Below are 27279 nucleotides of genomic sequence, written 5' to 3'. Positions count from 1 at the left end.
CAAAACACATCTAATCAGCCACGACACGCAGGATGAGCGGGACCTTCGGCTGTTTGCATGTTTTGCATGTCGTCGTCTTGCACAATTGTGTTGCAGTTTGACCTACTTACAGTCTGACGCCAGTTAAACCGCATTTCGGCAGGTATTTGTGTATGACTGAAAGTTGTTTTCACCTGATCGGTTTGCTCACCTTGTGCAGAAAGCGGTCTGTCTGTGATTTTCCTGTGCGAGCGTCTGCGGGGCAAACTGGTCGAATCCTTTAGCGATTCCTACATGATGTTGAACACAGTCAGTGCGCTCAAACTCATCAATCATTACAGTCTGCATGTCAAAACCAAGCGTGCACGCTCACACCGTACCTGTGCTGCTTTGTGAATGGTCAGAGGAGAGTGTGACATCACGCAGGGGGAGGAGCCAGCGATGTTGGACCAATCGGTGAGTGGGTTCTTCTCTTTCAAAATCTATGAAGGCAAATGTTGATGTTTAGTGTGTGAGTGAGTGAGTAAAAATACTGCAATATGAAATGAAGTTATTATGATAATACATGAACAAGAAAAAGTACTTTTCGAAAATCTAGTGCACTTCCAAAATAAAAAATAAAACAATAAAATCTTAAAATTGTCTAAAACACAATAAAAATTTCTAAACTTGTAACTAAAATTAAAATGGAAGATAAAATAAAAACTGATGCAAAATATTTATTAATTTTTTTTTTTTTTTTTTTTTTTTTACAATTTACATTAATAAAAAGAAAACAACTGAAAAAAATTACTTATTTAATTTAAGTTAGTTTGGCTTGTTTAGTTTGAAGTACTAGTTTAGGTCAAAGTACTTAAATGCATATATAAAAAAAGACAAAAAAAAAATAAAATTTAACCTATTATATTTTAGTTCAAATTTTCAAATGCATTTCAATTTTTTGTTTAGTAAACAAATTTCAAATTTTTGTTTAATAAATAAAAAAACTAAATAGAATACAAAAATACTAAAACTAAATAGACTAAATATGACAAAAAATTTGTAATATAATATAATATTATAATATATATAATAATAATTAAAATAAAAAAATAAAATAAAACTTCATTTTTTTTTGTTTATCTCTGTTTAGTAAATAAAAAAATGTTTAATAAATTAAAAAATAAATAAATAGGACTAGAATTAAATATTTTATTTCAGTTAGGCAAAATTTATTTTTTTTAATTTGGTAAATGAAAAGTTTGTTTAATGAATAAAATATATAAAGACTAATAAATGTGACTAAATTTCAACTAAATTAAAATAGGAAAATAAAAATGAAATAAAACAAAACTTTAACTTATTTTCTTTCAGTTGAAATTTTCAAATGTATTCCAAATTTTTGTTTAGTAAATAAAAAAAACTAAATAGAATAAAAATTAGACTAAATAACTGTAACTAAAATTAAAATAGAAAAAAATAGAAAAATAAAATGAAATAAAACAAAACTTTAACCTATTTTATTTCAGTTCAAATTTTCAAATGTATTTAAAAGTTTTGTTTAGTAAATAAAAAAACTAAATAGAATAAAAAAATGAAAATCGAAATAGACTAAATATAGCTAAAAAATAACAAAACTTTAACTAAAATTAAAATAGAAAAATAAAATAAAACTAGTCTATTTTATTTCAGTTAGTCAAACTTTCAAATTTTTGTTTGGTAAAAGAAAACTTTGCTTAGTGAAAAAAACAACAACAACAACAACAAAAGCGATAAATATGACGATTCTAAACCTGAACTAAAAGTAAAATAGAAAAATAAAACTTTAATCTATTTTATTTCAGTTAGGCAAATTTTTCTTTACTAAATGAAAACTTTGTTTAGTGAACAAAAAATATGACTAAAAACTAAACTTGAACAAAAAAAATAATAAAATAAAACTTCTTTTTTATTTCAGTTCAATTTTTCAAATGCATTTCAAATTTTTGGGTAAAGAAAAAAAGTAATAGAATAAAAAAAGTAAAACTAAATATGACTAAGAATGACTAAACTTGAACTAAAATTAAAATAGTAAAAATGGAAAGTAAAAACTTATGCAAAATATTAATAAATACTAATATAGTACAATAATGATACTAAAACATCACTGTCCTGAAGTAGACACATGTTTTGAAGACAGTCAGCGTTTAGTGAACACTGACTGAACAGCACTAGTAAGTGTAGTTGAGCAGTTGTGTGAACATGAACTCAAGTTAAACGTCCCTCCTCCTCTGTGACTCACACACACGAGCGACTGTCTTCATCTCCTCCAGACTCCAAATCAAGCCTAATTCTCTTAGACAGTCCGTAGTGTTACCAGTTACGATCTGCTTTACTCTCGATCCCGTCTGTCCTCAGTATAAATCCCAACACGCCGCTCCCTACATTCCCTGCGTCTGTCCCGACGGCTCACATCTGAGCGGCAGAATGTGATTCACCAGAGCAGAAACACGTACAGGACACACAGAGAGACTCACCAGATGCTCCAGTGTTGAGTTTGTCAGGTTATCTGCTGTCTGTGTGTCAGTCGGTTTGTTCCCGTTTTTCCTCCAATTCTGCCCTTCCCTGGGAATCCAGCCCCCTCTCTCTCTCTCTCTCTCTGTCTCTCTCTCTCTCTCTCTCTCTGTCTGTCTCTGTCTCTCTCTCTCTCTCTCTCTCTTTTCCCTATTTCATCACTGATTCTTCCCTCCACCTACTTTTTCCTGCACTCGAGTGTATCTCTAATCATGCTGAAAAAAACCGACAGCACTAAAGATAGTGAGACTGCAACACACATTCATTTCAAAACATAACTCAATATACTGTTATAATACTTCTAGAAAGTAAATGAACACAATCTACCCCCACTTTACTGCAACGCTGCAATTCTGCAGATTTAACATTTGCGATTTTTAAATTTAACATCTGCAGATCACCAAACTTGCAGAGAAATTGCGTTTTCTGTCTCATTATTATTATAATACCTCTGTTTTTTTTTTTATTTATACTTTGCATTAGTTTATATTTTGCTATTTCAGTTTTTACATTTTTGGTCAACTTTTTGTCACTTTCTTTGTTTTGAATGTCTGTTTAGTTTTTGTAAATTTTATGTCTGGTTTATAGTTAGTAATTTTAGTACTTTAACTTAAACTGAATGAAAATTAGAACTAAGTGAAACTGTTAAATCCTATTTCATTTCCGTTTCATTTCAATTTACATAAGTGTACTATACTGCCCTCCAAAGGCAAAGCGCAGTAACTACACATTTGGTCAAAATTGAGTTAAGACTTAAAATGGACTTTGTGACAACTGTTTTGTCTTGTGGCAAAGTCTCCTGGTTCAATTTTGTCCTGTTTCAGGGAAACGAGAGTATCAACATATTTGACTAGCTGGCGTAAAAACTTTAAAAGCATTTTTCTCAGTTTCAGTGTTGGCGTAGTTACTGCACTTTGCCTTTGGAGGGCAGTATAGTATGTAGTATTTTTTAGTTAACAATTATAACACTAGGTTAGAAGAGGTCTTATTTTATACTATCTTAGTATTTACTAACATTTTGCATTAGTTTTAATTTTTTGCATTTCTATTTGAATTTTTAGGTAAAGTTTTAGTATTTATGATATATGTTTTAGACGTTTTTTTATTGTCTATTTAGTTTTTATTTAGTTGTAGTTTTAGCAATTTTTTTGCTTCAGCATAAACCAAATTAGGTGCCTTTGAAACTAACAGAAATTAACTCAGTTTATGTTCTTTTTTTATTTATTTATTACTGAACTGGTTTAACTGGTTGTGCTAAAGTATTTTTGTTGTGTGTTTTAGTTGTTTTTATTGCCTATTTAGTTTTTATTTCTTTTTTAGTCTTAGTAATTTTAGTACTTCCATTTAAAGTAAATAAAAGATAGAGCTAACTGAAACTCACTGAATTAAAATAAGTTTAAGTTTTGTTATTCTATTTAATTTCTGTTTAATTTTTAGTTTTAGTTAACGATGATAACACTGGTTTAGGAGAGGTGTTATTTTATTACCATTGCTATACAGTCTTAGTATTTTAGAATATTTTGCATTAGGTTTTATTTTTAGTAGTTAACAAAAAGTACAGCATTTTTATTTCCATTTTAGTTTTATTAATTTTATTACTTTAGCTTAAACTAATAAAAAATGAGATAATTTGCCTTTGAAACTAACTGAAATGAATACAGTTTAAGTCATATTCTATTTTATTTCTGTAAACATTCAGTTTATCCGAATTAACATACTTTTTTTGTATTTTTAGTTTTAGTTAATGATAATAACACTGGTCGAGGAAAGGTGTTGTTTTAGTATCATTTCTGAACTCGCTAACTTGTTAAGTTTTACTAATTTTGTTGTGTGTTTAAGTCATTTTTATTGTCTATTTATTTTTTATTTTCTTTTTAGTTTTAGTCATTTTAGTACTTTAACTTAAACTAAATAAAAATGTGAAAATTTGCCTTTGTCAGTTCAGTTTTTATTTTGTAATTTTATTACTTAAACTAAAGAAAAATTAGAAAATTTGCCTTTGAAACTAACAAAAAAAAGTTATTTTATATTATATTTTATTTCTGTAAACATTCAGTTCATCAGAATACACATGCTTTAAAAAAAAACAAAAAAAAACACTGGTTGCCTTTGCAACTAACTGAATTTTTATTTTATTTCTTTATTTATTGAATAATTGAATTGAATTTATTTAAACATCTATTTTTTCTCCTGTTTCCATCTCTGTCCTACAGAAGTAGCATGAAGACGTCTTACCCTCTGAGACTTGTGCAGCAGCTCTTTCTTCTCCTGTCTGAGGGAACTCAACGCTTTATCCTTTTCTTTTTCCATTTCCTTCAGCTGGTTTTCCAGTTGCTGGACTCGTTCCTGCAAGACAGCAATAAGCTCATTCAAATATGTTCAACAGCTTCACATGAAACCCACACATTCAGCAGTGATGTTGCTCATGGTTTGGTGTGGTTTGTGTGGCACTGATGGTATAATGCACTCAGACAGAGACAGAGCCGCCCATCGCAGGAGTGAAGCAACACACAGATCTGATGCTCAGGGTCACAGATCTGTCATCCTGAGCAGCTGAGTCAATGAGAAACGCTCTATCGCTGCCACACGACCAGACTAAACTACATCACTCACATTAGACCAGGGCTGTACTTGAAATCTACTGCGTGCGACTATGAAAACATATCTAGGAGTACCAGTGTGACTTTTTGTGTTTGCGCTGAGGGGAGCTTCAAAGGTTTCTATGTGTTTTTGCAACGTTGACTAATGTATTACAGACATATCTCACCAATCCTTTCATAAACAAAGTGTAGAGAGTCACAGCTCGAAATTGCGACCGTTTTGGTCACATATGCTCCCAAAATTTAATCTGCGTGACCTCAAATATGTGTGCAAGAAATTGCTGTGGTGTGACTTGTTTTCATTTCGTTACAGAACTTTCGCTAGCCTAACTATTGATATTTAAATTCTTAACTTTAATGCAAATTTGAGATATTAGCTGTCAATCACTCCCCGTCACTGACACTGTGCTCCGCTGAAACTCGGAAACAGCCGTTTTTTCTTAACCATTAGTTTTTATAACTGCCTTGCCTTACTTGTTTGATGTTTTTAATTTACTGTTTAAGAAAAAAAGTCCCAAACTGAATCAAATGATTCACGAACCCGCATCGAAGTTCTGAACTGAATCAAATGATTTGCGAACTCACATCGAAGTCATGAACTGAATCAAACGATTCGCGAATTGAATCAAATGATTTGCGAACTCACATCGAAGTCCCAAACTGAATCAAATGATTCGCGAACCCGCATCAAAGTCCCAAACTGAATCAAATGATTTGCGAATTGAATCAAATGCGAATCAAATGATTTGCGAACTCACATCGAAGTCATGAACTGAATCAAACGATTCGCGAATTGAATCAAATGATTTGCGAACAAGCACCAAAGTCCCTAACTTAAAGGAGTAGTTCACTTTCAGAACAACAATTCACAGATAAATTACTTAGAAATTTCTCCATATAATGGACTTAAATGGTGCTCCGAAATTTGAACCTCCAAAGTGCAGTTTAAATGCGGCGTCTAAGGGCTGTAAACGATCCCAGCAGACGAAGAAGGGTCTTGTCTACCGAAACGATTGGTCATTTTCTTAGAAAAATTGTGGTGATCCTTAATACTCATTGGGTGCTCCTAAATTTTTTTGGGTGCTCCTAACCTTTTGAAGTTGGGAGCGTAGTGTGTGAAAAGTAAACACACCTAATGTGAATGTGACACGCCTACGGTTGATGGACAACCTGCATAATACATAAACAATATTTTAGTCATATGAATGAATATTCACACGGATTAGGAGCAGCACTGAAATCCATGTAATCCAACTCATTCTCATTCAGTGTCTCTCTCTCAGTCGGTCTCTCTCTCTTTCATGACCCCTGATGTAATTACCTTGTTTACTCCATCATGTGATTGTGTTTGGCGTGTCAGCATGAGCAATACTTCTGTTCACGCTCAGTGCAGCATAACATACTGATGACATAACGGCCAATGAGAGGCTAGTGAGAGCGAATGCCAATTTGGAAAACACTGATGTGTAATGAACATACACCAAGTTCAATTCAACAGAAAGACCGAATTTCCAAGATTTTTTTAAGCTTAAAAAACTGAGGTGCATTCAACAGATCCTACCAGACAGGAGTGTTCAACATGTAAATGATCATGTCTGTGATGAGCTGTTAGTAATCTAGGCTGTTAGTTTACCTGAGATGCATTGCGTGTGTGTTGTACTCTGGTTATCTCTCTTTCGATGACCGTTTCGCTTTCTCCATCTTCTCCTTCTCGCTCGTCTTCCACTCCGCTCTCCAGCTCCAGAACGTGGAACTCCATGTCTTCAAACGCTCGCACTGTGGCCTCCAGCACATCCTTATCCTGAAAACCAAACAGATCATTCAGATTACACACTAAAAAATATAAAAAAGTTAATAATTTTCTATGTATACACAAATGTTTGGGGTCGGGAGGATTTTTTGTATTTCTGAGTCTCTAATCCTTATCCAAGCTGCATACATACAGTAAATACAGTTAAAATTAGTTAATAGTTAATATTTTTACAATTTAAAACAGCTGTTTTCTATGTGAATATCTGTTAAAATGTAATTTATTCCTGTGAATTTTCAGCATCGTTACTCCAGTCTTCAGTGTCACATGATTCTTCAGGAATCATTCTGATATACTGATTTGCTGCTTAAGAAACATTTCTGATTATTATCAATGTTGAAAACAGTTGTGCTGCCCAATATTTTTGTGAAAACATTGACACATTTTACAGGTCATGATTCTCAGATGAACAGAAAGTTCAAAAGAACAGCATTTATTTAAAAAATAAATCATTGTAACATTATCAGATACTGCAAAATTAAATTTCAGGATTTTTCAAGCACTACTTCAAACATAGTTCTTACTTATCAATTAATGTTTTCTCTCTTAAATTCTAAATAAAGGTAAACAGATAAATAAAAATATACTTACAAAACCAAATGTAAAGTCTAAAGTATCTAAAGTATTACAAAGTATACTACACTTTTACTATAGTAAAACCACAGTTAATTTTCTTAAAGGTGCCATAGAATGGAAAACTGTATTTACATTGGCATAGTTGAATAATAACAGTTGTGTACATGGACATGGCATCCCATGAGTCTCAAACACCATTGTTTCCTCCTTCTTATACAAATCTGGTGTTTGCAAAAGACCACTGAAAAATAGGCTAATCCTAACATAACACAGTCTACTATGTAAGAGTAACGATCGTTAATAGTTACACCCCCAACATTTGCATCGCCCAATCATCAGAAGTTCTGCAGGTAGGCTATTGTAAAAAACAAAAAAACAAAACAAAGCGAGGACAATAGCAAAAATTGCAGATCATGGGAATAAATGTTACGTTCCAGGTTGTGCAGGAGATGTTAAGTGCAGGGATGGTTGGTGTCTGTACTCTGAAAGCAACGGAAGGGACACGGTTAGCTTCTTGTTAGCGCTAGAAGATTTCACTTACCACATAAACAGAGTATGGAGAGATGACTGCACGGACGATAGCGAATGATTTACAGATCCTGAGCATCAGTAACAAGCATCTAAACTTGTCAAATATGTGGTAAGTACTGCCGCTGTAGTATAACGTTACATGAGATCACAAAATGTGCATTCAAATCAGGAGTTTTAATAAACCGCATATTAATAGAGGCTCGAACTCCGTGATTAAATATATATTTTCCTCCATGTGTGAGCTACTGAAATGAGCGGCTCTGTGAAACAACCAATCAGAGCAGAGCTCCTCATTATTATTCATGAACCTTCCAAATAAGGCAATAACAGACCATTTCATTCTAGGGACAAATCCTAGGTTTGTAAATGGACCTGTAAAACTGAAAGTCCCCGAAATGAATCAAATGATCTGCGAACCCAGATCAAAGTCCTAAAATGAATCAAATGATTCGCAGAACCACACTAAAGTCCAGAAATGAATCAAATGATTTGTGAACCTGAATCAAAGTCCTGAATCGAATAAAATGATTCGCGAACCCATGTCGAAGTCCCAAAATGAATCAAATGATTCTCGAAACTGCACTAAAGTTCTGAAATGAATAAAATGACTTGCGAACCCGCATCGAAGTCGCAAACTAAATCAAATGATTTGCGATCCCGAATCAATGTCCCAAAATGAATCAAATGATTTGTGAACCGAATCAAAGTCCCGAAATTAATCAAGTGATTCATGAACCCGAATCGAAGTCCTGAATTGAATCAAATGATTTGCGAACCCGCATCGAAGTCACAAACTAAATCAAATGATTCCCGATCCCGAATCAAAATCCCGAATTGAATCAAATGATTTGCAATCCCGAATCAATGTCCCAAAATGAATCAAATGATTCGCGAACCCGAATCAAAGTCCCAAAATGAATCAAATGATTCTCGAAACTGCACTAAAGTTCCGAAATGAATAAAATGACTTGCAAACCCGCATCGAAGTCGCGAACTAAATCAAATGATTTGCGATCCCGAATCAATGTCCCGAAATGAATCAAATGATTCGTGAACCCGAATCGAAGTCCCGAAATTAATCAAGTGATTCATGAACCCGAATCGAAAGTCCTGAATTGAATCAAATGATTTGCGAACCCGCTTCGAAGTCACAAACTAAATCAAATGATTCGCGATCCCGAATCGAAGTCCCGAATTGAATCAAATGATTTGCAATCCCGAATCAAAGTCCCGAAATAAATCAAATGATTCGCCAACCTGAGTCGAAGTCTCAGAATGAATCAAATGATTCACAAAACCGCACTAAAGTTCTGGAAAGAATAAAAATAATTTGCGAACCTGAACAGAAGTCCCGAAATGAGTCAAATGATTTGCGAGCCCAAATAAAAGTCCCAAACTGATGCAAATGATTCGCAAAGTTGAATCAAAGTCCCGAAATGAATCAAATGATTCGCAAAACCACACTAAAGTCCCGAACTGATGCGAATGATTCGCAAAACTGTACTGAAGTCCCGAACTGATGTGAATGTCCCAAAATGAATGAAATGATTCAGGTTATTAAATGAACCTGACACACCAGCTGAACATCTGAACAGCAGCATTTGTGTTCACCTGTTGCACCCGAAGCAGCAGCTGTTCTCGCTGGTCTTCTGGCTGTGAGGGAATCTGTTTCTCCATCTCCTCACACCTCCTCTTCATCTCCTCCACCTTTAGCCGCTGTTCCTCCAGCTGAACTCGCTCCTGAAGGACAGGACGTCTTCAGCTCAAATACAAACACAAATCATGCATCATAAGGGTAAACAGATTAAATACAGACCTTCTGTCTGCTGGCCAAGAGATTGCTCCTCCGTTGCCTGTCCTTCTCCTGCAACACCTGCAGCTGGTCTGTGTGTCTGCGCAGACGCTCCTGCTCGGCCTGCAGTTCCCCTCGCAACAGCGCCACCTCAAGCTGCAGCTGCACAACAGCAAACACACACAGATTTCAATTACTTTTTTAATTCATGTGTTTTTTAAAGACTGTATGGTTGCTAGATTGTTAAGAAAAAGAATACACAGGAAAGAAAATGTTTCCTTTTAAGAGAAAAACTCCAATTGAGGAATTTAAACACATCTGGCAACCTCAAGTATGAAAACTCACAGAGGTGTAGTTTTTTCATCCCCTTTTTTATGAAAGAAAATCTAAAGAAATATTAGATATAGATCATTTTTTGAATGTAAAATACATGATATTGCATGTTAATATATATTCACAGTTGCCTGATTGTAAGGATAAATTAAACACAGGGCAGAAAATGTGCCCTTTTAAGAGGGAAAATCTAATTGGGGAATTAAAACAAATCTGACATCCTTAAGTATGAAAACTCACAGAGGTGTAGTTTGTTCTCCTCTTTTTTTATTAAAGACAATTTAAAAAATTTGGATATAGACATTTTTTTTTACACATAAGCACATTGTCATCAATGATATTGCATGTTAATATAGTCGCAGTTGCCAGATTGTGAAGATAAATTAAACACAGGACAGAAAATGTGTCCTTTTAAGAGAGAAACTCTAACTGAAAAATTTAAACACATAGAAAACTCAAGAAACTCAAAGAAAAAAATGTAAAGAAATTTTGGATATAAATAATTTTTAGCATATAAACTACATTTTCGTCAACGATATTGCATGTTAATATAGTCCCGGTCGCCAGATTGCGAAGATAAATTAAACACAGGGTAGAAAATGTGTCCTTTTAAAAGAGAAGCTCTAATTGGGGAATTTAAACACATCTGGCAACTCAAGTATGAAAACTCACAGAGGTCTAGATTTTTCTCATTTTAATTAAAGAAAATGTAAAGGATTTTTGGATATAAATCATTTTTTACACAAAGTACATTGCCAACAATGATATTGCATGTTAATATAGTCCCAGTTAGCGTCTCGCCTTCCTCTTAGTCATATTTTTCATAATAGTTTTCGTTAACGAGACTCACCTCGATTTTCAGCTCCTCCCTCTGCTGGTCGAGCTCCGTGATTCGCTGCTGCAGCATGGATGGTGACGTCAGCAGATCTCTGTCTGCCTGTTTGACTCGATACTGCTTGAACACAGAACGGGAGATCAGTGCGGGTGAAGCGCTGGACTGGTTATGAGGGGAAAGCGTGTATTTACCCGTTCGCTCTCTGTGCTGCTGCCCTCTGTGTCTGACTCCGCCCCTGAGGAGGCGGGGCTCTGCTCCACTCTCATGATCCATGGCGATCTCCGGACCGGCTCCCACTGGCTCCTCTGTGTTTCCATATTGTGTCTGGGCATGTCTGGTTAAACAGGAGCAGGGACTAGTTAAGTGTGGAGGTATGGGACATTTGCTAGATGTTGCTTAATTAAATTAATCACCTAAATGTTTTACATAACAGTCATTCATTTTCAGGCCAGACGTGTTAGAGTTAGGCTTAACACGTGGCATTTTAATCTAAATTACTGTTGTTAAAATATTCATAACATTCTCTTATAGCTATCATTGTCTCAATGTTAGAAGTAAAAATGATTTAAATGTAGTTATCCAAAAAATACAATTAATAATAGCTATCATTTTTCAATTTTAGAAGTAAAAATAATCTAAATGTATTTATTAAAAAATACAATTTAAAGTTAAATTTTAAAAGTAAAATATGTGGGTGTGTATGTATTTTTTAATCTAAATTATTACTATTAATATATTTGTAACACATTCTTCTGTTGCTGAGGCATAATAACAGCTATTATTGTGTGAATAAATAAATAAATAAAAGCAAAAATGAAAAAGAAATTTAAACTTGGTAAATTAGTAAACTAAAAATGTAAATAAATTTGAAAAGCTATGTATGTAGCATTTTAATTTAAATAAATTTTTTTACTATTATTAATTTACAATAATAATAGCTATGATTGTCTCAGAGTAGGAAGAAATAATTTAAATGCAATTATTAAAATAAATTTTAAAAGAAGAAATAAAAAAAATGTAATTTATCTAAATTATTACTAATTATTAATATATTCGTATCTGTTTTAATGCAGAGGTTTAATAACAGCTATCACTGTGCCAAAGTAGAAATACAAAAGTTAAAATAAAAAATTTATTTAAATTTAAATTAAACATTAAAATACATTTTAAAGCAAAAATAAAAAATTAAGTAATTTAATGTAATCATACAATTTTTTACTAAAATAAAAAAAATTAAAAATTAAAAAAATAAGCAGAAATAAAAATAAACATAATTATAATTATTTCATTCAAATATAAAAAAAACCTATAGAAATATACAAATTAAAACTTAAAATGTTAAAAATAAGCAGAAATAAAAATAAAACAAATTATATAATTTAATTATTTCATTTTAGTAAACAATTAATAAATAAATAAATTAGCATTTAATTTGATTACATAATTAAATAATTAATTGTTTAATTAAAATATAAAAAGTTAACTATAAAAATTGAAAAAAATAAGCAGAAATAATAATAAAAACAAATTACATAAATTATTTTATTATCATTTCATTTTATTAAACAATTAATAAATTATTTAATTAAAATATAAAATGTAAACAAACTTAGATATATTTATTTATTTATTGAAATTGTTATCAAAAATATTTTTTATATATTTAATATATTTTTATATTATATATTTATAAAAATATATATTTAAATTTTTTATATAATTATAGAAATTCTTTTTTAATTATCATTTCATTTTATTAAACAATTAACTAATTCTTGAATTAAAATCTAAAAGTAAACTATAAAAATTTAAATTAAAATGTATCATTTCATTTCATTAAATAAATAATTCTTTATTCAAAATATAAAAAGTAAACTATAAAAAAAATTAAAATTACGAAAATAAGCAGAAATAAACACAAATAGCGGAATTTTTTTTATTAAAATATAAAAAGTAAACAATAAAAATAAAAAAATGAAAACTTAAAAATGAAAAAAAAAGCAGAAATAAAAATAAACACAAATTACCTTAATAAATTATTTAATTTGCATTAAATTTATTTAATTAAAATATAAAAAGTAAACAATAAAAATATAACAAATAAAACTTAAAATTTGAAAAATAAGCAGAAATAAAAACAAAATCAAATTATATAAATAACTGAATTATCATTTCATTGTATTTAACGATCAATAACTTAATTAATTAGCATTTAATTTAATTACATAATTAAATAGTTAATTAATTGTTTAAATAAAATATAAAAAGTCAACAATAAAAATAAAAAATAAGTAGAAATAAAAACAAAAACTAATTAACAATTAATAAAGTAATTCATTAGCATTTAATTTAATTAATTAATTATAAAAAGTAAACAAACTTAGATATATTTATTTATTTAAATTGTTATAATTTTTTTTTATTTAATATATTTTTTACTATCGGCAATAAAACACTGAAAAATCTGCTATAAGTAAACAGTATCAATCTCCCCTTAAACTACATTCCTTGCAAAATAAAAGTTGGCTAGAAAAGCATTTTCTTTCTCTTTTCTTCAAAAACAAACCACAGTAAAGGCAGAAGTAAGATGAAAGCACAGATGACAGACACTACTAGATCAATAGCGCTGCAGGTTTTGCCGTAGCTTGTACAGGTGTTTTTTTACACAACAAGGCCACAGTTGAGTGTAAATGGAGCTTTTGTATTGTCCGTCTGTGAGCTTCAGTCCGCTCCGCCCCAGAATCGCCCTCTTACGCTCCTGACGCGAGTGTGGGAACAGACTGTCGCTCGCCATTGTCCGAAGCCGTTCCCAGCCTCTCCCTGCCCTGTCCGTCAGGCCTTATTAGGACTCTGAGGCACACGGATAAATATAAAACTCCGATACGAGGAGCTCCAAACACAGACTGACACACAGAGCGTTCTGGAGGAGGAAGTGGCTTCTAAAATGTCACAGGCTGGTTTCATATTTCCACAGAGAGCGATTGGAGTCTGCTCCTAGAATAACTACAGCCTCTCTGAACAGACACACACAATAGCTTGTTTAAACAGGAGTTTAGCGACAACCTTCATGACAAAGGCAGGTATTATTGTGTGTATATTTACTATATGTACCGTTGATCAAAACTAGACCTGGCAGATCTTACTTAACAGCTACAAAATGTTCTGATGATTAACAAAAACACACTTGTTGCACTGCATTATGGGACAGACTTCTTTGCAAAGGACATGTGCAATGCTAGTATAAGATTTATAAATAATATAAAACAAGGCATCTCAGAACATAGCATAATATTAAAATTTAAACGTAATATATATATATATACACACACACACACACACACACACACACACACATATATATATAGTTTTTTTTTACTAAAAGAAGGCTTAAACCTAAATATAAAGTAATAACACATATAAAATAAAACTGTATCTGCTCTTTGGCTAAAAAAAAGTCATTTTGGAATGCATATAAAATATAAATATTAAATAATAAAATAACAATATAAAATATAATATATAAAATAAAATATTTTCTGCTCTTTGGAAAAATAAATAAATAAATATATTTAAAAATTATATTTGTAATAAATGCCATTTACATATACATAAAATATATAAATAAAATAAAAATATATAGTATAATATTTAAAATAATATAAAGTTTTATCTGCTCTTCGGCTAAAATAAAAAATATATTACATACAATAAAGTCTGCTCTTTGGATCAATAAATAATATATTTTTTATTTTTATTTGTAATGAATTTTTAAACTATATAAAATAAAAACATAGTAAAATATTTAAAATAATATTTAAAATATAAAGTTGTATCTGGTCTTTGGCTAAAAGAGGGCAGTATAATATAAAATTTAAATTGAAAATAATAATAATTTTAATAATAATAATAACAATAATAATAATTTAATTATCATTTCATTTAATTTAATAGAAACGTACTTATTTAATTAAAATATAAAAAGTAAACTATAAAAATATAAAAAAAATATTTAAAAAACTAAAATCAAAATAAGCATATAATTTTATTACATAATTAATTAATTTAAATGTGTGTGTATATATATATATATATATATATATATATATATATATATATATATATATATAAAATAAAACTATAATTATGTAATAAAATTAAATAATAATTATTTGTTTTTATTTCTGCTTATTTTTTATTTAATCTTTTTATATTTTTATATTTTTATTTTAATTCATTAAGTATTTATTTATTTAGTAAAATGAAATGCTAATTAAATTATTATTAAAATTATTATTATTATTTTAACTTTAAATTTTATATTATACTGCCTTCTTTTGGCCAGAAAAAAAATTGTTATTTTAAATTTTATACTATATATATTTTTTTTATTTTATGTTATGCTGACTTCTTAGATACTTTCTTTTAGCTGAAGAGCTGAAAAAAATGTTTTATTTTATTTATATAAATATAAATAAATAAAAATTAAATTAAATATTACAAAAATATAGGAAAAAATATTTTTTTCAGCTCTTCACCTAAAAGAAAGTATCTTAGAAGTCAGCATAACATATAATGCTGCCTATATAGAAAGCTCACTGGACCACAACCAGTCCTGATGGCTGACTAGTCCCGTGTGTTAAGACTAGTTATGTTAACTAACACTAAGTCAACATGTCCAATCCAATCTAATCTTCTCTTTATCTGACCTCCAGCTCAAAGGAGCGAAGATTCACTCAGGTCTGAAGTCCAGAAAGTGATAAAGTGAGCGTCACGGCAGGAGAAAATGCAGATGTGAAAGCGGCGGGTCACTTTAATACACTTACAAGACACATGCAAGAAAATCCAAGAGGAAGAGTAAGAGAAGAGAGCGGCAGAAACAGAAGTGATGGGGTGTAATGAGTGAATAATGTTGGTAATTGCAGAGGAGTGGCCTTGCTGATAAACTGTGGCATAAACATCCTGTTATATAACGCGCCCCTCCTGATCATTACCATCCACCGCCGCTCCGTTCACACTCACTCACTAATCGCTTCTCAGCGGTGAACGCCGCTAAACCGGGTTTGCAAATTCCTCCCATGATTCTCAGCCGTTAGTATGCGTTCGTCATCACAAGAATCTGTGTCAACAACATCTCCTCTCTATTCATTACAGCAGCAAAGCTCCTGAAAAACCAGTTTACACTAAAAAACTCCTCCTGTCATGAATTACGACTTATGGAAACTCAACACCTTTTACTTGCCATTCCAAGGAACTTTAGAGACTATAAATGTGACCCTGGACCACAAAACCAGTCATAAGGTAAAATTTGACTAAACTGAGATATATGCATCATATGAAAGCTCAATAAATAAGCTTTCTTTTGATGTATGGTTTGTTAGGATAGGACAATATTTGGCCGAGATACATCTATTTGAAAATCTGAAATCTGAGGGTGCAAAAAAATCTAAATATTGAGAAAATCACCTTTAAAGTTGTGCAAATTAAGTTCTTAACAATGCACATTACTAATCAAAAATTACATTTTGATATGTTTACAGTAGGAATTTGACAAAAAATCTTCATGGAACATGATCTTTACTTAATTTCCTAATGATTTTTGACATAAAAGAAAAATCAATAATTTTGACCCATACAGTGTATTTTTGGCTATTGCTACAAACATACCCCAGCGACTTAAGACTGGTTTTGTGGTCCAGGGTCACAAATGGTAAATTTATGATAAAAAATGATGCGATTACCGTGGCATTTGACCGATGTGTCCCAAGCAAAAACTTGCAATGAAATAAAAACAAAGTAAATTGAACCCCCTAATATGATCATCCTTACATTTTAAAGGCAGCTATAAAAATATAAAATATAAATATAAATATAATAATTCATTATTAAATAAATAAACTAAGCGAAGAGACCGCAACATCAAATTATGAAGCTAAAAGGAAAACGTCTGTTTCTAACTCTAAAAATGACTGCGTGCGACTGTGAAAAGATATTTAGGAGCAGCAGTGCGACTGACCCCATCAGCATATTTGTGTTTGCGCTCAGTGGAGCTTCAAAGGTTTCTACACGTTTTTGCAACAACGCTGAGTAATGTATCACAGACATATCTCACGAATCTATTCATAAACAAAGTGTAGAGAGAGTAAAAAAGAGACTGATTATAGAGTTATAGAGAGCGCCGTTGATTATAATAGAACTTTGTGATATCGCAAACTAAGATGAGTGACAACTTTTAATAATTTTTGTGGGAGTTTGTAAATGAGGCAGTTATTTAATACAGCAGTTAAATAAACAAGTTATTATTAAGTGACTTAAATTGTCTGATTATAACACTATGCCTGATTTTGCTCTGTTTCGTCGCCAAGTAATCTGAAACAAGTCACACCTGAGCCGCTGCCAGTGTTGTTTTTGACAACCATCTTAGATTTAGTCTTAGTCTTTTGGACTAAAATGCTTCTTAGTTTTAGTCAAATTTTAGTCACTTCTACATGTGATAGTTTTAGTCCAATTTTAGTTGACGAAAAGTCAAAAAGGTTTTAGTCTAGTTTTAGTCAAAAAAAGGGAAAAAAGTAGTCTTTTAACAAATTAATGTAGGTCAGTAAGTATTTTGCTGTTGGGTAGTGTCACTTATAAGTTCTGAAAATAGCAGATCTATATTTCAACACAATGTGAGCTTCCGGATCGACTATTTTCACCAATAATTACAATAATGAAGGAATGTTTTAGAACATAAAAGACAAACAAGGATGGAATGCTAAAACGGCTTGCCATACTAGTATAGCAAAGAGTATTTAATGCTAAAACGGCTTGCCATACTAGTATAGCAAAGAGTATTTAATGCTAAAACGGCTTGCCATACTAGTATAGCAAAGAGTATTTAATGCTAAAACGGCTTGCCATAGCGTCAGATACTTTTTAAGTTTTAATTGGCATGCACAATTAGCAGAAATGTCATGCATTTTAAACGTCTGATGGACCACCCACTATTATTTTCGGCTATTCTCGTCTCGTCAACGAAAACTCACACACGTCTCGTCATGTTTTAGTCATCAACGAGCCATTTTTATCTCGTCATCGTCTCGTTATCATCATGGAAAAAAGTGGCGTCAACGAAATGATTTCGTCATCGTTGACGAAAACAACACTGGCCGCTGCGCATCTCCACTCAAACACAGCGGTGTTTCGTTTATAAATGAACGTGCGTTTTTAAAGAATCTAGTAAAATGATTCAATTTCCCATTCATTAAGAGTCACTTGCTTTATTCCCGAATGAACCATCCGTTCGAACAAATCAAATGAATAATATGATTCAGTAATTAAATCAGTGTCTTGCTGCCACCTGCTGGCAGATCTCTGTATTCAAAATTTTATAACATGAATTTATGAATTCGATTGCACTCATGGCACCTCTGAGTCCAATTAAACATATGAAAAGGTAAAAACAAAGGCAAAAAAAAAAAAAAAAAAAAAACATGGACGACCACAGTAAAAACAAAATTTTTAACATAAATTCTGCTTAATAACACTCTATTTACTAATATTGTTTAATTTTTCTACTTTGCAACAACATTCCTTTAATAGGAGTCCTCCATTTATGAATAGTTAACTGCTGATCTAGGACCATCAACCTGGACATACTGTTGTGCATAAATTTACTTCATTACAATTATATATTTTTTTTAAATTGTCAATTGTATTTAAGGAAATATAGTTATGTTTGGCTTTTGACACATTATTTAAAATGTGGCTAAGAAATAACTATTAACTTTTTTATTTTTATTTTTTGGTTGGGCCAGTGAAAATTTTGGCAGTGCAAGTAAAAATCTGAACCAGTAGAAAAAAATCCTTAGCGTTGAACCCTGTTTATGTCTAAAATATTATTTGGAAAAATAAAATATTTAGTTTCAACTATGCTACTTTATTATAAGTTAAGTCTGTTCACTCTAATACTGCACTATTCCATATTATTTAAATAAATTTTATTGTGTTATTTTAGTCATTTTTTTATTTATTTTGATCTAATAATTTATTTATTTACCGTAGTTTTATATATTTAAATAATTTGTTATGTATTTATTAAATTAATAATTATTAATAAATTAAAAATTAATAATTATTAAATTATTTATTATTTAATTTGTTATGTCCAAAATATTATTTGAAAAATATTTAGGTTATTAAATATTTATAATACTATAAAACTATTACATATTATATAAAATCATTTTTATTTAGTTATTTTAGTCACTTTTTATTTATTTTATTATAATTATTTATTTAGTTGGATGTATTTAAATACTTTACTATGCATTTGTTAAAAGTATAATTCTTAATTTATTATTTTAATAATTATTAAATTATTTATGTCTAAAATATTATTTGGGAAATATTTAGTTTCTATTATGTTACTTTATTGTAAGTTTTTGTCTATTCACTATAGCACTGTACTGTTTCATTTATTTTGATCAAATCCTTTAGTTAGATGTTTTTACAATTATTTATTATTCATTTATTAAATAAATATTTATTACACTTTGTATTATTTACATTTGAATAATTATTTAATTTTGTATATTTTTTTTCTCCAAAATGACAGCTAATGTGATGTTCAGTATGCAAAACAAGTGAACACTTACATACTATTTAATGCTGAAACGTGTGATTATTAGAGTTTATTTGGAGTATCTGACCTGTGTGAAGCGTCTGCGGTGTAAAGCTGGTCTCAGGACAGCATTCTTCACGCTGACGGCTCAAACTAAACAAATGAAACACACATTAGTTCAGTATGTCTGCTTATAATTACAGTAGAGCTCAACATTCTTCAGTCACACAAACAGCCGGCCGGTCATATGAGCCGTCGACACAAACAATCATGAAGCAGAGCGAGCTGAGATATCTGACTGACTTCAGATCAGTTCGTAATGAAGTCAGGGGTCACTAACCTCAAATATAACAAACAGACATTATCAACCGATCAGGCCACTTACACAGATAAAGCTGCGATGGACTGATATGGAGAGCTGGCGTTACTGTAATCTCTGTACAAGTTGATCATAAAATTTAAAAAGCAGTAAATACACAGTTTATACTGTGATATACTAATTCATTTAGATTTATTATATTTATTTATATTAATTCTATTAAAAATAAATTATTAAATTACAAAAATGTGTACATTTTTCTATTCATTATAGTACTGTACTTCTACGTATTATATATTTTAATCATCTGTATATTAATAAATGATTTTAGCCATTTCTATTTTTTTATAAATTGAAATTTATTTTAATCAAATTACATAAATTAGTATCATATTTTTATATAATTTTTTTTTCTTTCTTTATTTTTTTCTTACATTTACTCTAATCATATTACATGAGTTTGTTAGACTGCACTTTTATTATTTACTTAAATTTTTTACACAGTTTTTCTCTAAAGTGACTGATGTCTGATATAATGCTAATCCTAACCCTAAATTAGTTTAAATTTATTTAATTTCTTAAATTTATTTTAATCAAATTACATAAGTTAGCTAGATCTGTTTTTCAAATATTTTTTTACACAATTCATTTTAATCATTTTTTTAAACTTTATTTGAGTTTGTTAGACTGCACTTTTATTATTTACTTACATTTTTAGACTGTTTATCTCTGAAGTGACTGATGGCTGATATAATACAAACCATAACCCTTAATTAGTTTAATGTTTTTTAATTCATTTATTTTTATAATTTCTTACATTCATTTTATGTTAGATCTACTTTTTATCATTTTTTTTATTTTTACATTTTTATTTTTCTCTAAAGTGACAGACGGCTGACATGTTGCTAACCAAAACCCTAATTTATTTGAATTTTTAATTTTTTGATTTATTTAATTTTTTCTTACATTTATTTAAGCATATTACATAAGTTTGTTAGACTGTACTTTTATTATTTATTTACATTTTTACAGTATTTTTCTGAAGTGATTGATAGCTGATATAAGCTAACCTTAATCCTTAATTATTTTAATGTTTTTTGTAAATTATTATTTATATAATTTCTTACATGTATTTTAATTAAATTACATAATTTAGTTAGATCTATTTTTTCTAATTTATTTATTTTTAAATTTTTATATTTTGTGACTGACGGCTGATATGTTGCTAACCAAAACCCTAATTTATTTTATTTTATTTATAATTTATTTATTTAACTTTTCTTACATTTATCATATTGCATGAGTTTGTTAGACTGTACTTTCATTATTTATTTATATTTTTAACACTGTTTTTCTCTGAAGTGACTGATATAATACTAACCTAAACACTTAATTATTTTAATTAAATTGACATTTATTTTTTTATTAATTAGTTTGATCTATTTTTATTATTTATTTGTGTTTACATTTTTATTTTTCTCTAAAGTGGCTGATATATTGTTTACCATAACCCTAATTTATTTTAAGATTTTATTTTTCTTACATTTATTTTCAGCATATTACATGAGTTTGTTTGACTGCACTTTTATTATTTACTTACATTTTTTAGACAGTTTTTCTCTGAAGTGACTGATGGCTGATATAACCATAGCCCTTAATTATTTTAAAGTTTTATAGAATTTATTTATATAATTTCTTACATTTATTTTAATTAAAGACACATAAGTTAGTTTACTTATATTTTTTTTTTTTAGTTTTTTTTTAAGTGACTGATGGCTGATATAATGCTAACCCAACTCTTAATTATTTTAATGTTTTTTTTTATCATTTATATAATTTATTAAATTAATTTTAAATCAAATTACATAAATTAGTTAGATTTATTTCTATTTTTTATTTAATTTTCACTTTATTTTAATTAAATTAAAGTTAGTTACATCTTACTTTTATTATTATTTTACAGGGTTTCTCTCTAAAGTAACTGACGGCTGATAAAACGCAGGTTTATCCATAATAATGACATAATAATCAAACGTAATGTATACAAATGAAGCAAACACTTAAGTTACAAGTATGTTTACTGTAAATTCACTAAAAAACATCCAATAATACAGCTGTTGGCAGATAAACTGACACAATAAACACACATGATGTTTTTATTACACTTTCAGTTTAGGTTTCTTATAAACTAGTCTCATTAACCAGTATACTGGAGTGGTTAAGTGATATTTACAATGGTGTTTAACAAAGACTACATTCATTTATGACACCATTTTTAGGTATTCACAGATTACCATGGTATTACCATGATATGTTATTTTAAGCCTATGACTGCAGCTCTGCTAAAACTGTAATTTACTATTATAAACCACACTGCATACTTGATTTGGACTAACCCTAACCTAGTTTCACTCACATAATACTTGGTTTTACTCTCAAATGGCGGTTTTTGAGAGCTGTCAATCACTCACTCACAGCAGATTCCTGTCAATCAATCACTTCTGTCAGGAATTAAAATCGCTAAATCTAAACTATAATCAAAGACTGTTCGATAATTCCGTACAGTTCCGAAACGTTACAGCTAAACCTGTTAGTTTCACTCTTATCAGCGCGTCTGGTTTATCGATAAATTGAGATACACGTACCGATCATACCTGTCCAGAACTTCCGCCTCAAATCCGCCAACGGTCCTGGAATATGAAAGACGATGAAATAACGACAAACCAGCGATGGATAAACTCCGCGGGGGGGATTTAAACAAGCCTTTCCCGAAACATGTGAAGAGATACGAGTCGACACAGCCAGCGGGATTTCCAACTTTCACTCAGTCGCTCTGTGTGTGTGTGTGTGTGTGTGTGTGTGTGTGTGTGTGTGAGAGAGAGAGAGAGGGAGATAGAGTGTGTGTGAGAGAGAGAGAGAGAGAGTGTGTGTTTGTGTCACACTGGTCGCGTTTCAAACTCTACTGCGCCGCCTAAACTGACAGCGCGCTGGACTCCGCTGCTCGATCACGTGACGCTCAAGCGCGCTGACTATATAGGCGCCTCACTAGGGTTTTAAACACAGCCCATAATGTCCGCTGAATTTGACCGTCAGCAGGTGAAACGCGACAGAAACTGAAGTTCGTGACCTACGTAATAGTACCAAACGTTACACAGGTTATCTAATATAACACTCACTACCCGTCGTAGATTTTATTTATATTTTTGAGGTATATTTTTTATTTTTAGTAGTTTTTGTTTGCATTATTTGATAAAATATGCGCTAATTTCTAATACAAAAATGTAAACATTGGATGAAGTCAGTTTAAAAATTATTGTTATTTCTTTTTTTTTTTTTTCATTTTTTTTTTTTTTGACATTTTATAGTCAAGAGGAAGAATTTGGGATCGTATTTTGTCTCTCCATAATTCAGAAAATACTTAGAATAGGCAGAAAACGATATATATATATCGTTATTTATATATATCGTTAGTTTCGCTCTTATCAGCGCGTCTGGTTTATCGATAAATTGAGATACACGTAAGTTACCGATCATACCTGTCCAGAACTTCCGCCTCAAATCCTCAAAAAAAAAGAAAAAAAAAAAAAAAAAAAAAAAATATATATATATATATATATATATATATATATATATATATATATATATTTTTTTTTTTTTTTTATATATATATATATTTTCACTAAAAGCTAATTGAAAATATCCTAACATCTCACAGCAGTAAAAAAGTGTTCAAGAATTCCAGAAATGGACAAACTAAAACTGAAAATTTCTTATGTAAAAATGTCCTTTTGATTATGGTCTAAACAGGAATTTTTATTTAGTCTTTTTAAATTTGGTAGCAATGAAAATCACCAACTTGCTTAAAAACTCTCTAAATTAATGTTATTACTCTTATTTAAAAAAAAGTTTAAATTATTAAAGTCTAAATTATTATTATGTATTTATAAATTGTATTTATTCCAGAACAAATATGTCAGCAGGGTAAGAACAATAATTGTGTTTTTATCTGAGTTCAGTATATTTTCTATATATTTATTTTATTCATAAACTTGCTTAATTTGGGGGGAAATAAATAAATAAATACATAAATAAATCAATTTACAGAAACCAATAATTAATCTTAAGTCATTTTGCATCCTAAATTTTTAGATATTTTATACTGGAAAAAAAAGATAAAAACACAATAATTATTCTTTTTATTATTAATTTATTTATTTTATTCCAGGACAAATATGCAAGTAGGGTATATAGGGTATAATTCAATAAATAGGTAAGGTAAGGTAATTTATTTGTACTACAATTATTTTTTTATTTTTTTTATTTTATTCTAGAACAAATTTGTCAGTAGGCTAAAAAAAATAATCATCTTTTTCTTTTGAATTCAGTTCATGAATTGAGTTTTATTCATAAACTCACTTAATTTTGGGGGAATAAGTAAATTAATTAATTAATTAATCTTAAGTCATTTTGCATATGTAGAATTTTTTTAAAACAAGACAAAAACACTAAGATTATTATTATTATTATTTTATTTTATTTATTTTATTTCATGATTTTTTTTAATTAATTAATTATTTTTAAACACCTGGTTTAACCAAACATTTCTTGGGGAAAAAAAAAAAAAAAAAAAAAAAAAAAAAAAATATATATATATATATATATATATATATATATATATAAATTAATGTTATTACTCTTATTTTAAAAAAAGTTCATCACTGTCTTTTTTAATCAATAAATGCATCCTTGAATTCAGGTCATTTTCTAAAAATCATAATGACCCCAAACATTTGAATTATTATAAACATAATAACATTCCTGGTTATAAACTCATAATCATAATAATAATCAATCTTTACTATTCAGTGAAGACAATTAGACTATATGCTTTATTTGATGGGGGGCAGTGAGGGACCTGGATAAAGGGTAGGGGGCACTGGCCCAAAAAAGGTTGTGAACCACTGATTTAAAGGTAGTTCATAAGAGGAATGACCTCCATCTACTGCTCAGTTCACTTCTGAGGGACTAGCGACAGTGTGACATCATGACTGTCGAGTGTAAATATAAGACAAAGCAGTGAACAGATGGAGGACCGCAGTACAGCTGCCAGCTCTTTAGTGCACTATAGTTGCTCACTCAAAACATGACAATGAAAGCTCACGGACTGTTGTTTTCCTGCCGACGCACATCTGTTGGCTTCCTGGCATTGAGCTGCTTCTCATAAAGGGCACTACTCTGGAACACACACTAGATTAGAGCCTGCAGCGCTGACTGGATGCAAAATATAAACCTCTGTAAGATCATAACACAGCTACTGCACAGGTGTTTAGAGAGGAACTAAAGCAGATTCATTGCTGTCAATCAAGTTTGAAAGTAGATAGCTCCGCCTCTGGGTGCACACCATTGGTCGAGCCAGTGTTGAGTCCCGCCCACTCATGTCACTCAAACTGATTTCTGCATACCTAAACAGCAAAAAGTGATGAAAAGTGTCTTCATCAGTGTTTTTGTCGTTTTCTAGTAAAAATACCTACAATTTCTTTAAATAAGACACAAGATCCAAAATGACTTCAGATACAGTATTAAGAGGGTTTTTTTTTTTTTGGAAAAACAAATGACAATAAAATGAGTTTATGCTTAAAACAAGAACAAATATGTCAGTAGGGTAAGAAAAATAATATTTTTTTTCATCGTTTTTTTCTTTGAATTCAGTTTATTTTTCTTTATACACTGATAAATTTCTTTAAAATGAATTTATAAATAAATAAATACATAAATAAATCAGTTAGAAACCAATAATTAATCTTAAGTCATTTTGCATCTTAAATTTTTGGATATTTTATACTGAAAAAAAATAAAAATAAACAGTCATTTTTCTTCTTACTATTAATTTATTTATTTTATTCCAGGACAAATATGCAAGTAGGGTAAGACAAATAATCATGTTTTTTTTTAATTCAGTTTATTTTTCTTAACATACTGATAGATTTGTTTTATTCATAAACTCATTTAATTTTGTGGAAAAAAACAATCCTTAATCTTAAATCATTTTGTGTTTCAAATAAATGTTTAGATATTTGTACTGAAAAAAAAAAGACAAAAACACTACAATTATTATTATTAATATGTAAATATTTATTTATTTATTTTATTCCAGAACAAATATGCCAGTAGGGTAAGAATAATAATTGTGTTTTTTTTTTTTTTTTTTTTTCAGTTTACTTTTCTTAATACACTAATAAATTTCTTTAAAATGAACTTGCTTAATTTGAAGGGGGGGGGGGGGGGGGGGGTAAATAAATAAATCAGTCAGAAACCAATAATTAATCTTTATTCATTTTGGATCTTAAACTTTTTGATATTTTATACTGAAAAAAAAAATAAACAAAATAATTTTTCTTATTATTATTAATTTATTTATTTTATTCCAGGACAAATATGCAAGTAGGGTATGTAGGGTATAATTCAATAAATAGGTAAGGTAAGGTAATTTATTTGTACTATTATTTTTTTACTTATTTTATTCTAGAACAAATTTGTGGTATAGGCTAAGAAAATAATCATGTTTTTCTTTTGAATTCAGTTCATGAGTTTGTTTTATTCATGAACTCTCTTAATTTTGGGGAATAAGTAAATAAATGAATTAATCTTAAGTCATTTTGCATCTCTAGAACTGTTTTAAAACAAGACAAAAACACTAAGATTATTATTTTATTTTATTTCATTTTTTAAAATTACTTATTTGTAAATATTTTACGATGCACTGATTTAACCAAACATTTATTCAAACATTATATATATATATATATATATATATATATATATATATATATATATATATATATATATATACACACACACACACATATATCTTTAGAGTTTTTTTATTTTTATAAAATATGCCATTTGATGAGTTTTACTCTTGCATGTCAGATTACAAGAGCTGTAGCTCTTGATTATTTAAACTATTTAAATGAATGATATGATTATTATATGATATAGTACACAGATTAGGTCAGTATTTAATGAAATACTGAAAAACCAAAGTCGAGTAAATGCATCTTGCTTGAGGACCAAATCAGATATTTGTACTGGAAAAATAAGGCAAAAACATTAAAATCATATTTGCAGTGCATCAGTGCTGATAAAATGACTTGACTTCTTGATTTTTGTGCAATAAATGCTTGATAAAATTCAAAACTGCCTCCTCACTGTAAAAAGTTTTCACCAGTTTCAACTTAAAAACTTAAGTTTATCAGATTTTAAGTTAAATCAACTGAAGTCATTTAAACTCACAAGTTATATCAACTCATTTTTATTGTAAGAAGTTCAAATAACTTGTAGTTTTAAAGCTGATTTAACTTAAAAATTAAGGC

At 29.6% G+C, this 27279-nt stretch overlaps 1 protein-coding gene across 1 annotated transcript in view; it reads right to left on the bottom strand.

The window, feature by feature from the left end:
* phldb3 (pleckstrin homology-like domain, family B, member 3) overlaps positions 1 to 22734 on the bottom strand; it is a 30774-nt gene extending 8040 nt beyond the window's left edge. Inside the window, exons 1-10 of the mRNA XM_073846904.1 lie at positions 22552 to 22734; positions 19676 to 19740; positions 11180 to 11322; positions 11004 to 11105; positions 9845 to 9982; positions 9640 to 9768; positions 6745 to 6912; positions 4747 to 4857; positions 360 to 461; positions 191 to 269 (exon numbers count right to left, since the gene is read on the bottom strand). Coding sequence (XP_073703005.1) covers positions 191 to 269; positions 360 to 461; positions 4747 to 4857; positions 6745 to 6912; positions 9640 to 9768; positions 9845 to 9982; positions 11004 to 11105; positions 11180 to 11320 — 970 coding nt within the window. The 5' untranslated portion in view covers positions 11321 to 11322; positions 19676 to 19740; positions 22552 to 22734. The remainder of the gene's footprint in view (positions 1 to 190; positions 270 to 359; positions 462 to 4746; positions 4858 to 6744; positions 6913 to 9639; positions 9769 to 9844; positions 9983 to 11003; positions 11106 to 11179; positions 11323 to 19675; positions 19741 to 22551) is intronic.
* Between the last annotated feature and the right edge of the window lie 4545 nt (positions 22735 to 27279).

This window comes from Garra rufa, chromosome 9 (genome assembly GCF_049309525.1).
Source record: "Garra rufa chromosome 9, GarRuf1.0, whole genome shotgun sequence".
Taxonomy (NCBI): Eukaryota; Metazoa; Chordata; class Actinopteri; order Cypriniformes; family Cyprinidae; genus Garra; species Garra rufa.
This window is presented reverse-complemented; position numbering and strand designations above follow the sequence as displayed.